At 47.6% G+C, this 14,616-nt stretch overlaps 1 protein-coding gene across 6 annotated transcripts in view; it reads left to right on the top strand.

Moving 5' to 3' along the window:
* LOC147101665 (ral guanine nucleotide dissociation stimulator-like) overlaps positions 1 to 14,616 on the top strand; it is a 196,306-nt gene that overhangs the window by 128,892 nt on the left and 52,798 nt on the right. For 2 of the 6 annotated variants that reach the window (XM_085965432.1, XM_085965431.1), the window contains exon 1: positions 5,471 to 5,840. The exons of 3 other annotated variants lie outside the window; for them this stretch is intronic. In XM_085965432.1, coding sequence (XP_085821558.1) covers positions 5,658 to 5,840 — 183 coding nt within the window. In that variant the 5' untranslated portion in view covers positions 5,471 to 5,657. Of the gene's footprint in view, positions 1 to 5,469; positions 5,841 to 14,616 lie in introns of those variants that run through there. One more of the 6 variants, XM_085965427.1, reaches the window with a different exon arrangement.

Here is a 14,616-nt window from a genome sequence, read left to right as displayed (position 1 = left end):
GTACAGCTTTCGTTTCTCTTCCCTTCTGCCATGACTATTCACTCTCTCTTCATGAATGGTTTGTGACTTGGGGGACGTACAAGAATACAAGGTCCTGTGGAGGGCGGGCAGGGAGAGGATTGGGGTGGCATTTGTTGTGCTTGCTAACGAGCATTGATCAGGCTCATATTCTTGGGCGAGATAATGGAGTGCCTACGGTGAGTGCACTGCCTGGTGTACTGCGCCATGCAGGACTCGGGTTCCGTCCCCAGTTTGTGCTGTCAACTGATCGCAGTTTGGCTGGCAGTGAGGGTGATATAATTGGCTTCAACATCCTCATGGCTTTAAAGGGGAGAAGGACCAGCCAGGGTTGCCTCTGTGGATCACTGTATAGTGTGTGGATATCGGGTGACGGCAGGACCAAGCTTGGCTGTTGCACCCCATGGTAGAATAGTCTGCTGATGCTGCATGATCACGCATGAAGAATGGCCACTTGAATGAAGTGTTTCAGGAAAGATGTTGGTCCTGGCATGTTTGAGTCAGGTGGTGGTACTGAGAATATAGTATAGGATCACGTGTTCCCCTTCCAGGGTATCCTATAGGAGTTATAGAATGATACAGCACAGAAGGAGGCCATTCGGCCCATCGTGCCTGTGCCGGCTCTCTGAAAAAGCGATCCAATTAGTCTCACACTCCCCTACTCGTTTCCCATAGCCCTGCAAATGTTTCCTTCTCAAGTTTCCTACATTACAACAGTGACTACACTTCAAAAAGTACTTCATTGGCTGTAAAGCGCTTTGGGATATCTGGTGGCCGTGAAAGGTGTTATATAAATGCAAGTCTTTCTTTCTTTATATAACGAATTCTTTCTTGAAAGTTACGATTGAATCTGCTTCCACCACCCTTTCAGGCAGCGCATTCCAGATCACAACAACTCGCTGCGTAAAATTATATATAAAAAAATTTATCCTCATCTCCCCCTTGGCTTTTTTGCCAATTATCTTAAATCTGTGTCCTCTGATTAGCGATCTGCCTGCCAGTGGAAATAATGTCTCCCTATCTACCCTAGCAGAACCCCTGTGTGAGGTGTGTACAGTAAGGAGAGCAGATGCCGATTAACAGGCAGGTTCTGATGGCGGGGGCTTTCAGCCCTCTCTGCTGCAGTTCTCTCCCTGCAGTGCGCTGCCACTGCCAACTGCTACAGAGAACAGTGTTAATCATTAAAACCTGCTGGACTGACGACTGAATCTAATGAAAGATAATCACTGCCGGGCTTCCATCGGAGGGCAGACCAATAACCGAACAAAGCAGTGAGAAGAACAACATCACGTTGGGTCGCTAACTCTGTTTTTGGATATATTCCAGGAGGCCTGATCACATGACGTAATGACTTTAAGGACTGAGCTCGGTAAAATGAGACCGCTCTGACTTTATGGTATCGTCGTAATTTCCGGTAGCATTGTCACCGATATTCCCTTTTAAGCGTAGTCGCGCAGTGCTCCAGGGAACCTGTGCAGCCGGCTTTTCGATGTAAAAACTGTGCAAGCACGGTATTTTGAATGGCCCGCGCAGTCCCTTAAAGGGGCCACGCAGAGCCAAAAATAATTACAGGGAACATTGACTGTGACCGCGGCTCATGTTGCTGCTTCAAAATGTCGGCGCGCGAGAGGAAGAATGTGATAACAAGATGAATCTGATTTCCCCATTCAGGATTCATTTTGAGAATTCCCTATGATTATTCTCCCGGGTGCCTCGCAGCGGTGCCTGGGAGACTAGTCTTTCACTCCAGGACAAGCCAGGAGGGTTGGTGACCCCAACGTCATGTGGAGATTTCCTGCTGCACTTCCACTATCTGTAACCAAATGGCAGCAATGAGATCATGTCGAGGCTTGAACTGTCCTAATCTCCCTACATGGTGAGTTCTGCATCTCGGTGCTCCATCAGTGGATGGTGCTGGGAGAAAGCCATGTACTCTCCTTGTGTGGACAGCCAACACAGGCTGCTTGGATCGATTTCCGAGCTAGTGATCACAGAGCAACAGAGGAGAAAGAAAGAAAGAAATAAGGAAAAGAGAGAGAAAGAGCCCCATAGCTAATGAAGTGCTTTTAAAGTGTAGTCAGTGTTGTAATGTAGGAAACACGGCAGCTGATTTGCACACAGCAAGCTCCCACAAACAGCAAAGAGATAATGACACCAGGGATAAGTCCCCTCCTCTTCTTCGAAGTAGTGCCGTGGGATCTTTTACATCTGCTCAAGAGGGCAGATGGGGCCTCGGTTTAACATCTCATCTGAAAGACAGCACCTCCGGCAGTGCAGCACTCCCTCAGTACCCGGACTAGTGCGCTGCCAACTGATCTCATAGCACTCCCTCAGTACCCGGACTAGTGCGCTGCCAACTGATCTCATAGCACTTATTTAAAAAGGGCAGTAGACAGAAGGCTGGAAACTATAGACCGGTTAGCCTAACATCTGTGGTAGGTAAAATTTTGGAGTCCATTATTAAGGAGACAGTAACAGGGCATTTGGATAATCATAATTTAATAGGACAAAGTCAGCATGGTTTTATGAAGGGGAAGTCATGTTTGACAAATTTTCTGGAGTTCTTTGAGGAAGTAACGTATAGGGTGGATAAAGGGGAACCAGTGGACGTAGTGTAGTTAGACTTCCAAAAGGCATTTGACAAGGTGCCACACAAAAGATTATTGCTTAAGATAAAAAATCACGGGATTGGGGGTAATATTCTGGCATGGATAGAGGATTGGCTATCTAACAGAAGGCAGAGAGTTGGGATAAATGGTTCATTCTCAGACTGGCAATCAGTAACTAGTGGTGTTCCGCAGGGGTCAGTGCTGGGTCCCCAACTCTTTACAATCTATATTAACGATTTGGAGGAGGGGACCGAGTGTAACATATCAAAGTTTGCAGATGATACTAAGATGGGAGGGAAAGTAGTGAGTGAGGAGGACATAAAAAACCTGCAAGGGGACATCAACAGGCTAAGTAAGTGGGCAGAGATTTGGCAGATGGAATACAATACTGGAAAGTGTGAGGTTATGCACTTTGGCAGGAAAAATCGTAGAGCAAGTTATTATCTTAATGGCAAGAAACTGGAAAGTACTGAAGTACAAAGGGATCTGGGGGTCCTGGTGCACGAAACTCAAAAGGTTAGTATGCAGGTGCAGCAAGTGATTAAGAAGGCCAATGGAATGTCGGCTTTCATTGCTAGGGGGATAGAATATAAAAATAGGGAGGTATTGCTTCAGTTGTACAAGGTATTGGTGAGACCGCACCTGGAATACTGCGTACAGTTTTGGTGTCCATACTTAAGAAAGGACATACTTGCTCTCGAGTCAGTACAAAGAAGGTTCACTCGGTTAATCCCGGGGATGAGGGGATGGACATATGAGGAGAGGTTGAGTAGATTGGGACTCTACTCATTGGAGTTCAGAAGAATGAGAGGCGATCTTATTGAAACATATAAGATTGTGAAGGGGTTGGATCGGGTGGATGCGGGGAAGATGTTCCCGATGATGGGTGAAACTAGAACTAGGGGGCATAGTCTTAGAATAAGGGGCTGCTCTTTCAAAACTGAGATGAGGAGGAACTACTTCACTCAGAGGGTGGTAGGTCCATGGAATATGCTGCCCCAAAAAGCTGTAGAAGCTACATCATTACATAAACTTAAAACAGAAATAGACAGTTTCCTAGAAGTAAAGGGAATTAAGGGTTACGGGGAGCGGGCAGGAATTTGGACATGAGTCTAGGTTCGGATTGGTCATGGCCCTGTGGGTAGCGGAGCGGGCCCAGGGGCCGTGTAGCCTGATCCTGCTCCTATTTCGTGTGTCTAATTCTGTTAGATTCAGGAGATGGTTCTGTGATAGTGGATTGGCGGTTAGGATCAGATCAGCCATGATCTTATTGAATGGCGGAGCAGGCTCGAGGGGCCGATTGGCCTACTCCTGCTCCTATTTCTTATGTTCTTATGTTCTAGTTCTCCCGGTGTCCTGGCCGATATTTATCTCAACCAACATCACTAAAGACAGGGTAACTGGTCATTATCGCATTGCTGTTTGTGGGATCTTGCTGTGTGCAATTGGCAGCCGCGTTTCCTGCATTACAACAACAGTGACGACACTTCAAAAAGTACTTCATTGGCTGTAAGGCGCTTCGAGACGTCCCGAGGTAGTGAAAAGCACTATAGAAATGCAAGTTCGTTCTTTATGTCCTAGCCCCTCTCTGCATCTTGCACCGTCTCCAGTTGAGAGAGTGAATGGGTTAAACTAGTTGAAGGCGATGTTGTTCTGGAGCTGACCACCAGAGGCAGCTTAACAGCAACCCTTGGGTGACTCGGGGTGGACGGGACTGAGATTGGAAACTCCAGGGACCCAATTGAAACTTATAAAATTCTAACAGGACTAGACAGACTGGATGCAGGAAGGATGTTCCCGATGGTGGGGGAGTCCAGAACCAGGGGTCACAGTCTAAGGATAAGGGGTAAGTCATTTAGGACAGAGATGAGGAGGAATTTCTTCACCCAGAGAGTGGTGAACCTGTGGAATTCTCTACCACAGAAGGCAGTGGAGGCCAATTCATTAAATATATTCAAGAAGGAGTTGGATATATTTCTTAAGGCTAAAGGGATCAAGGGATATGGGGAGAAGGCAGGGACAGGGTACTGAATTTGGATGATCAGCGATGATCTCATTGAATGGTGGAGCAGGCTCGAGGGGCCGAATGGCCTGCTCCTATCTTCAATGTTTCTATGTAATCTCGCATCCTGCCCCCGTACTGGGGCAACATGGGGAGGTGGAGGGGATGGAGTCAGAGGTTAACTCAGTGGGCTCACTACCAGTGTCTCACTCTTACTCGCAGGTCCTCAAGAGTTAATTAGTCCGCCTGCTGTATTTTGTCGACTTGTTAGCATGTTAATTCTGTTGCCATATCCGAACATTCGGCAATGCCTTTACTGCCCTGCCCTCCCTTTTTTTTTGGTCGCTGACACTGGGGCGGGTTCTAGGACGGGCGGGGCTGTACAACGTTTAGGGGGATCCACAGGCGAGAGTGTCAATATTTGCAGGGGGTGCCCCCCCGACATACGGAATAGTTTTTTTTTAAAACCACAGTCGCAGAAGCAGTGGAGGTAGCCAGCACAGGCTGGAGCAACAAATGTTAACACGTTAGAAATCTAAAAAAGCATATGCTAAATAATTTCATGTATCTTTTTTAAAAAAAAGGAAAACATTCCTTCTCCATTAAGTATATATATTTGAATCTGATAGATTACAAATAACTTCACACCACTTTTTATTTTAACAGGTCTTGGTTCTAGCGTAATTTGAACTTTTTTTATTTTTTTAATATTCAGTCCAATCCAGTGTCTTAAAACTCCAGTCCATTGTTGGGAGGCTGCACACAGCTCTGCTGAACAATGGTGACATCATGGTCTGCCCTAGAGAGGGGGCGGGATATAATTGCAGTGACTGCCTGCCACATCCCATTTATGGCTTAGCCCCGCAGTTCAGTGTCTTCAGAGAGTGGGAAGTGCAGAAGGAGGGACGGCCTCCTCCTTCTCTCCCTTTTTATTCAGCAGCCCTTGCTTAACCAGCGCCTCCCCCTGATAGCCCGAAGAAAGGATGGCTCGACCCGTGCCATTGCAGTAGAATCTGCCCTTTTTTCACATGGTTCACCTGATGTGGCCAGAGTTGCAGAATGACTACGCCGGCTGCGGGCAAAAGATGTTTGACAGCTCCCGACGCATGAAGCAAATCTGGGATGGCGTGAGGCTTGAGGTGACTGGAGATCCCAGCTCTGTGATCCTCAACAGCATCACCCAGCTGGATCCCGATCTCCCCTCCACTGAGGTAGGTAGGGTGGCTCCTAGATGTTGTTTTTAATGTACTCCTTGTGAGAAAATATCTTTTTTTTACTGATTCTGAACCGGCCCCTGCAGTTGCTATGGAGCTGTGGACTGATTTGTATTTGTTTATGTGGTGGTGTCTTGCCTGTATCATGAGTTACACTAATGTCACGTTATTGCTGTACAGTCAGAGGTTTAACACTCCTTACTGTAATCCAGAGTGCAGTCGTCTCGTCTTTAAAAAGTTGATGGGGGAGGAGGGAGGGAGCAGGGATTATCTCAGGATTAATGGGGACATGATCCCACGTTCCCATTGGTTGTGGTTTTGCTCCAGTCTGTGCTGAACATGGAGAAAGTGGGGCTCCTAAAGTATTAAATTCTCAATGAACCAATAGGATCAGATAAATGGTGAATATAAATTGGACGATACGTGTAATTATTAATACTCCCAGTTGCCAAAATTCACACGATAATTACTTCAGGAGTACAAAAGGCAAAATACTGCAGATGCTGGAAATCTGAAACATAAATAGAGAATGCTGGAGATACTCAGCATCTGTGGAGAGAGAAACAGAGTTAACGTTTCAGGTTGATGACCCTTTCCCTGCCCCTACACTTGCTTAAAAACCTGTTCCACCTCCAGCTTTTTCCAGTTCTGACGAAGGGCCATCGACCTGAAACGTTAACTCTCTTTCTCTCTCCACAGAGGCTGCCTGACCTGCTGAGTATTTCCAGCATTCTCTGTTTTTATTTTTATTACTTCAGGAGTGTCGTGACGGTTATGTATTCCACAATGGGAGGAGATTGTCCCTCTTTACTTTGCGTCATGAAATCATAAATCCGTTTATAAGCAACGGCTTTATGATATTGCTCCGCATAGCTCACCCAGGACCTCCTCTCTGACATCTCGAATGATGGGTGGCGAGGAGACAATTGCAGCTAACCTGCTCACTCCGAGGTCCTGCCCTCTCAGGCTGAGAGTGCAGAACTTGAGAGTCTCATTTAAGTTGGCAGCACTGCGCTGGATGGCTGGCCTCTTGCCTCGCTTTTTAAGTGATAACCGTGTTCAAACTGTCCTTGGGTTTCTGGGATGGCGCAGAATGACCGCACATTTTAACGACTGATGAGACAGATAAGCACCCCGCCATGGGTTCCTACCCTTCCCCTGAAACCTCGAGGGGAACATAAACATGTCCCATTTCCTCCCCCCTCCCAAGAACATCTTACGTGGAGTCTTTTGGAGGGTGACGGTGAAGAGGTAGAATAGCCTCAGTGCTGTGCATCCTGGAATCTTGTTCGTCTCCATGTTACCTCAGTTCAGGCTACCATGATAAAAGAAAAAAGACTTGCATTTATATAGCGCCTTTCATGACCACCGGACGTCTCAAAGCGCTTTACAGTACTTTTGAAGTGGAGTCATTGCTGGTAATGTGGAAACGCGGCAGCCAATTTGCACTCGGCAAGGTCCCACAAACAGCAATGTGATAATGACCAAATGATCTGTGTTGGTTGAGGGATAAATATTGTCCAGGACACCAGGGATAACTCCCCTGCTCTTCTTTGAAATAGTGCAATGTGATCTTTTACATCCACCTGAGAGAGCAGACGGGGCCTCGGTTTAACGTCTCATCCAAAAGATGGCACCACCAACAGTGCAGCACTCCCTCAGTACTGCACTGGGAGCGTCGGCCTAGATTTATGTGATCAAGTCCCTGGAGTGGGACTCTGAACCCACAACCTTCTGACTCAGAGGCGAGAGTGCTACCAACTGAGCCACAGCTGACGCATAATGCTAGCCACATTAGCGCGTACACGTCACGAGGGTCTGTGAGGCTACGATGGCAGATGTCAGTTTGGCTCTTGCCTCTGGGGCAGAAGATTGGGGGCTCCAAATCCCACTACAGAACGTTGAGCACCTAGTCTCTAGGCTGATGCCTCAGTGCAGTTTTGAGAGAGTGCCGCGTTGTTCAATGTGTTGTCTTCCAGAGAAGATGTTAAACCGCGGCCCCATCTGATGTTCAGAAAGACACAACGGCCATGAAATTCAGGAGCATCTGTCTTTCAGGCGCTGAATGGCCTCCCCAAGCTACCAATATACGAGCCAGCGGTGCGCCGCCCGCCATATTGGTAAAGTCAGTGCCCACGGCGTTGTGCTCTTTGCATGTGCAAATAAGGGGACCCAACACCTGTTCTAGGTTCCCCCCCCCCCGCAAGATTGATTTGTCCTGAGGGAAACCAGGGCCATGTGCAGCCCTCTCCCCTGTCCCCCTTTACTCATTCACCTGAGTGCCCAAATTTCTAGGCCATTGTCTCCTTGAAGAAGAGCAGGGGAAAATTCTCCCAGTATCCTGGCCAACACTCTTCCCTCAACCAATGCCATCAAAAACAGATTAGTTAGGCACTTGCTGTGTGTGGGAACCTTGCTGTGGGCAAACTGACTGCTGCTTTTGCCTACATACCAACCGTGACTACACTTTAAAGGTACTTTGTTGATTTGTGAAGCAGTTGGGGACATCCTGAGGGTGTGCACAGGTGCTGCTGACTCTCTCACAGTCAGAGCTCACCGATGAAGGTTGGTCACTTGGGTGAGGTACCAGAGCCTGTGGACCCCAGCAGGAGACAGCCTCGTCCGGAGAGGAGGGTGGAGAATTGGGCAACAGTAAACTGCAACAGACGTGGTGCCGCGTGCTTGCTGTTTTGTTTGAAGAGCCGGTTGTCGATACTCATTAACTCAGCATCTCCATGATGTCTGAGATGGCCGCGGTGCTTCAGTAATTCCATGTTTATTCAGAGAGAATTGGCAGGCCTGTAGAAAGGCAAAGCACATGTGTGCATGTGCCTGAGTGTATGCACACCAAACACGTACGTGTGTGTGTGTGTGTGTGTGTGTGTGTGTGTGCGCGTGTGTGCGCATTTAATTAATTTCTTACTAGTATCAGTTTCTACAATCTGTACTGATCTGGTACAAGAAGCATCGCCTTCTCAACCTCAGTATATTATTTAAAGGGCCATTGCCGGTTTCGTTAAACGCTCCAGTGAGAGGTTGTCAGGTATGATTGCTGATGTAATTGCCAATTTTTACCACCCCCAATTAACTTCAAAACTGCATTACAAAAAGCTCCCATTTTAACAAATGTAAGACCCCTCAAGCACTTGTGTTACATAACTTGTTTCTGCTGTGCCTTCAGTCACCTCGCCGCCCCTGACTTCTCTCCTGCTTAATGTCCATCTCTCTCCCTGTAAAACAGCACGCGATGTTTTATTACATAAACGTATGTTGTTCAGATAACCTCCATGGCCTCACCCCTCTCTATCTCTGTAACCTCCTCCAGCTCTACAACCCCTTGAGGATTCTGTGTTCCTCCAATTCTGGCCTCTTGCGTATCCCCGATTTCCATCACTCCATTGGCGGCCGTGCCTTCAGCTGCCTGGGCCCTAAGCTCTGAAATTCCCTTCCCAAACCTCTCCGCCTCACTCTCCTCCTCCTTTTTAAGAGGCTGCTTAAAATCTACCTCTGATCAAGCTTTTAGTAACCTGGCTTAATGTCTCCTTCTTTGGCTCAGTGTCAATTATTTCTGATCTGATTATATTCCTGTGAAGTGCCTTGGGACGTTTAATATTCATTATATAAATGCAAGTTGTTGTTGAGATGCAAGCTGTGGAGGGGAAGAATCATAGAATGGTACAGCACAGAAGGAGGCCATTCAGCCCATCGGTCTGTGCCAGCTCTTTTGAAAGAGCTTTCCAATTAGCCCCACTCCCCGGCTCTTTCCCCTTAGCCCTGCAAATTTTCCCCCTTTCAAGTATTTCTCCAATTCCCTTTTGAAAGTAATTATTGAGTCTGTTTCAGACAGCGCATTAATGCACTCGAAGATTAGCATATAGCGGCCCACGTTGTAGCTGACCAGGTTTTGCAAGACTTCTCCAATCTCGCTTTTTGGTAGTGAGCTTTGTTTCCCTGTTTATATATTTAGTTGATTGGGGCACAGGAATCGTGGCCCACCCAGTACATTTCCCATCGATTTGTTTTTTGTTGTTCCGAGGGAGAATGTTTGGCAAATCTTTGACAAGCACCCAGTGCGTTGAAGTAGATCCCGTATTTCTTTTTATTGTTCATTCTCGGGATGTGGGCGTTGCTGGCAAGGCCTCGGGCATTTGTTGCCCATCCTCGGGCAGATGGTGGACCGTCTTCTAGGTTTGATGCAACCAAGTGGCTTGCTGGGTCACTTCAGAGGCCGTTCAAGAGTCAGCCTCATTAGTGTGGGCCAGACTGGGTAAGGACAGCAGGCCCACATCACTGTACCACTTCTGCACAATAATGCTGAGGTGAAAATGATTCAGTGCTCAATGGGATCTCCTCCTCCTTTTCCCGCCCTCCCACCCCTCACCTTCAAAAGATGTTTTTTTAATGAAGTCTATGGTTTTTTTCCTGCCAATTTCCCCCCCACACCTAAAGCTGTCTACCCTTGTCCACTGGTACCAGGTGCCCGTCAGTACTGTACCCTAGTGACCGTTGTTAATGCGTGAGGGAGTGCTGCACTGTCGGAGGTGCCGTCTTTCGGATGAGACGTTAAACCGAGGCCCCGTCTGCTCTCTCAGGTGGACATAAAAGATCCCACGAGCACTATTTCGAAGAAGAGCAGGGGAGTTATCCCTGGTGTCCTGGGGCCAATACTTATCCCTCAATCAACATCACTGAAACAGATTATCTGGTCGTTATCACATTGCTGTTTGTGGGAGCTTGCTGTGCGCAAATTGGCTGCCGCATTGCCTACATTACAACAGTGACTACACTTCAAAAAAGGTACTTCATTGGCTGTAAAGTGCTTTGGGACGTCTGGTGGTCGTGAAAGCCACTATATCAATTCAAGTCTATTTTTCATATGCATGTGAGTGTTAGTCGGTTATTTGACCATGAAGGGCATCACAGCTGAGCTTGCTCCTGTACTCACTGGACCCACACACAGCAGGAGTCACTAGACAGCAAACGGCACCGAAAGCTATGCCTGATTTCTCTTTTTTTTTTCTTTTCTCTAGTCCTGGGGGGGGGGTTGATGCTGAGGCCAGGTGTAGCACCCCACCAGTGCTCAGTATATATCTGGGTCTCTCCTTCCCCTCTGTACGGCTCGGTACAACATCAGGAGATCCACTTAACCAGCGAGCCAATCAGGCGCTGACGTGCGGCTCTTTAAGTGCTGACGGGACTTTTTTTTTAAATGAATTTTTTTAAGATTCAGGGAATATCACAAGTGGAAAAACTAGCCTGCGTTTCCTCGCAATCTTGGCGGTGGCAATGTACAGAAATGTAATCTTCTGCACAGATGTTTTATTGTGTGTTTTTTTTTGCTCAAGGACACTTGCATTAAAAATAAAATGACTAAAAGGAAGTCACAATACCTGGAAACTAACCTCCGCGGCCTTCAACAAAAATAATATTGCCAGCACAGCAGGGAGCTTTTCTCCTTTCCAAGGATCTTCCCTGTGTTGCTGTGAGCAGGGAATTCTCTGTGATTGCCTGCCCTGTACACTCGTCAGTAATGGCTGCCCCACCACTCCATCATGCACAGATCATTGGCTCTTCTTTCTTCCTCTTCTGAAGCCTTGCGTGGTGGGCAAGGTTTCCCACCCCCAGCTGCCGTTCTTTGTGTGTGGCGCTAGGCTAACTGGATATTGGCAGGCTGTTCGACCGTGGGAGGGGGGAGGATCGTAGCCAAGGCCGATCCTGCCTTTGCCCAACATCCAGTCATGCAGAGTTTCCAGCAGTGGGGTTGCTGCTAACAGAGGGAACCCTGCCTGATATTTCCCCCCCCCCCCCCCCCCCCCAGTGTCAGCTGTGGCTCAGTGGGCAGCACTCTCGTCTCTGAGTCAGAAGGTTGTGGGTTCAAGTCCCACTCCAGGGACTTGAGCACAAAAATCTAGGCTGACACTCCAGTGCAGTGCTGAGGGAGTGCTGCACTGTCGGAGGTGCTGTCTTTTGGATGAGACGTTAAACCGAGGCCCTGTCTGCTCTCTCAGGTGGATGTAAAAGATCCCATGGCCACTATTTCGAAGAAGAGCAGCGGAGATATCCCCCGTGTCCTGGGGCCAATATTTATCCCTCAACCAACATAACAAAAACAGATTATCTGGTCATTTATCACATTGCTGTTTGTGGGAGCTTGCTGTGCGCAAATTGGTTGCCGCGTTTCCTACATTACAACAGTGACTACACTTCAAAAAGTACTTAATTGGCTGTAAAGCGCTTTGAGACGTCCGTTGGTCGTGAAAGGCGCTATAGAAATGCAAGTTTTTCTTCCTTAACCTAGGCCAGTGGTAGTGTCCCTATCATTACCCAGGCTGAGATTAACTAACTCACACTGACGATCAAACCTGGTACCCTCCTGTATGGCTCAGCACCAAAATTTACCAAATGGACAAATAGGGGCAGCAACCACTGGCATTTCCCACATTACAACAGTGACTGCCCTTCAAAAGTACTTCATCTTGGTTATAAAGCTCTTTGTGACATCCTGAAATTGTGAAAGGTGTTATACAATTTCCTTCCTCTTCTCCCTTCCTTCCGCCCCCTTCTTCCTCCCCTTTAGCCCCTGAGCTTGAATCCAAGTCAGACTGATGGGATGACTGTCCCCTCCATTTGCTGGCTGCTTGGGTGGCTTTAACCCAGCACACATTTGGCACTAATTCGCAGCCTCGCTCGAGTGAGACCAAAAGGGATGGCGGAAATGGAAACGGCAAACTTGTGCTGTAGGGGGACGAAAGCAGATTAATGGGGCAGCGTAAGAGGGAGGTTCACTCCACAGTTAGCCTGTGCAAACCTGGGTGTAGGTGGCTCCATTACCGAGTACAAAAATGAAAACTATTCAAGCCCGCAGTTGTGATATCTCATTTTGATGACACAGAAACCACCGTCTCCTGATGAAAAAGAAAAGTGAGCTATATTTTGTCGGATCTGTTTATGCAGATTCCCAGCTAAATATGTTTGACATAGTTTGCACCATCCATCAGGTTAAAGCAGAACATTGTAGGCAGCACAGTCCGGGGACTTCACCTTGCAAGCCAACAATTCTCAGTTCCAAATGAACAGATGTTGCAACATCATTAGCATAGCATGGACAGAATTCCCCTCGATCAATCTCGGAACGCTGTAGAGTAACATAATGAGGGCAATTGAGAAGTTTCAGAGTGACATCTGCTCAACACTCACTCTCACACTGGTACGGGAAGGGTAGATCTGGAAAATTACTCCAGACTACATTGAGACACTAGAACAACGTTCAAACCAGTAAAAGGCAAATTTAGGACTCCGATCAGGAAAAAGAAAGCAAGACTTGCATTTCTATCGTGTTTTTCATAACTTCAGGATGTCACAAAGCACTTTACAACCAAGTGTAGTCACCGTTGTAATGTGGGAAATGCGGCAGCCAATTTGCGCACAGCAAGCCCCCACAAACAGCAATGTGATAATGACCAGATAATCTGTTTTTAGTGATGTTGGTTGAGGGATAAATATTGGCCAGGACACCGGGGAGAACTCCCCTGCTCTTCTTCAAAATAGTGCCACGGGATCTTTTACGTCCGTCCACCTGAGAGAGCAGACGGGGCCTCGGTTCAACTTCTCATCCGAAAGACGGCACGTCCCGACAGCGCGGCACTCCCTCAGCACTGCACTGGAATGCCGGCCTAGGTTATGTGCCGGCGTCTCTGGAGTGGGGACTTGAACCCACAGCCTTCTGACTCCGAGGCGAGGGTGCTGCCCACTGAGCCACAGCTGACACTTTAGAGTAGGATAGTGGAGGTGGAACCTCTGGAATCATTTTAAGAAACAATTGAATGCTGTAGCGAGGGGAATATTTTGGACGGATGAACTAAGATGAGCTGTTATCTGTAATTATCTTGTGATCTTTTGGATTGCTTTGAGATCTGCGGAGGATTCAGAGGCTCTCTGTCTCCCATTGGCTCATAATCACTGCGAAAAGGAAGGAAACTTGGCTAAACACCGCCACCGAAAAGGAAACAAATCAATTTGAATTTGAGTATCAGTATTTGAGCTTGGGCTGCCATATTGAACATAGATTTGTTTGAACAGACTGCAGTTGCATCTGTGCTCAATTCCCACTTGTATCCTTACCTCTGGTTGCTAGGCAGCAGGTGGAACAGAAACCGTGGGCTACCCAAAAGGTGTCTCAGTCCAACCAGTGTGGGGTGGGGCAGGTTAGGTCCAGTACTGTCACACAGGACCTGTTCTCCACCTGCGCTGCGGGTTGCAAATGTTCCTTTACATGGGGTGCCTTGTAGAGCAATAGAGCTCGCCAGGACGACAGAGCCTGTTTTACATAACTCCAACACTGAGGGATTTGATCTGACTGGTGGGGAAAGATGAGAATTTGAGAAGAAAGAAAGATTTGCATTTATACAACACCTTTCACAACCACTGGACGTCCAAAAGCGCTTTACAGCCAATAAAGTACTTTTTGAAGTGTAGTCAATGTTGTAGTGTAGGAAATGCAGCAGTCAATGTGATAATGACCAGATCATTTGTTTTGTTTAGTGATGTTGATTGAGGGCTACGTATTGGCCAGGACACCGGGGATAACTCTCCTGCTTTTCTTCAAAATAGTGCCGTGAGATCTTTAGCACCCACCTGAGAGAGCAGACGGGGCCTCGGTTTAACATCTCATCCGAAAGACGGCAGCTCCGACAGTGCCGCACTCCCTCAGCACTGCACTGGGAGTGTCAGCCTAGATTTTTGTGCGCAAGTCTCTGGAGTGGGACTTGACTCT

The sequence above is a fragment of the Somniosus microcephalus genome, chromosome 23, assembly GCF_052327205.1.
Source record: "Somniosus microcephalus isolate GS21.2 chromosome 23, FLI_Smic_1.0, whole genome shotgun sequence".
Taxonomy (NCBI): Eukaryota; Metazoa; Chordata; class Chondrichthyes; order Squaliformes; family Somniosidae; genus Somniosus; species Somniosus microcephalus.
This window is presented reverse-complemented; position numbering and strand designations above follow the sequence as displayed.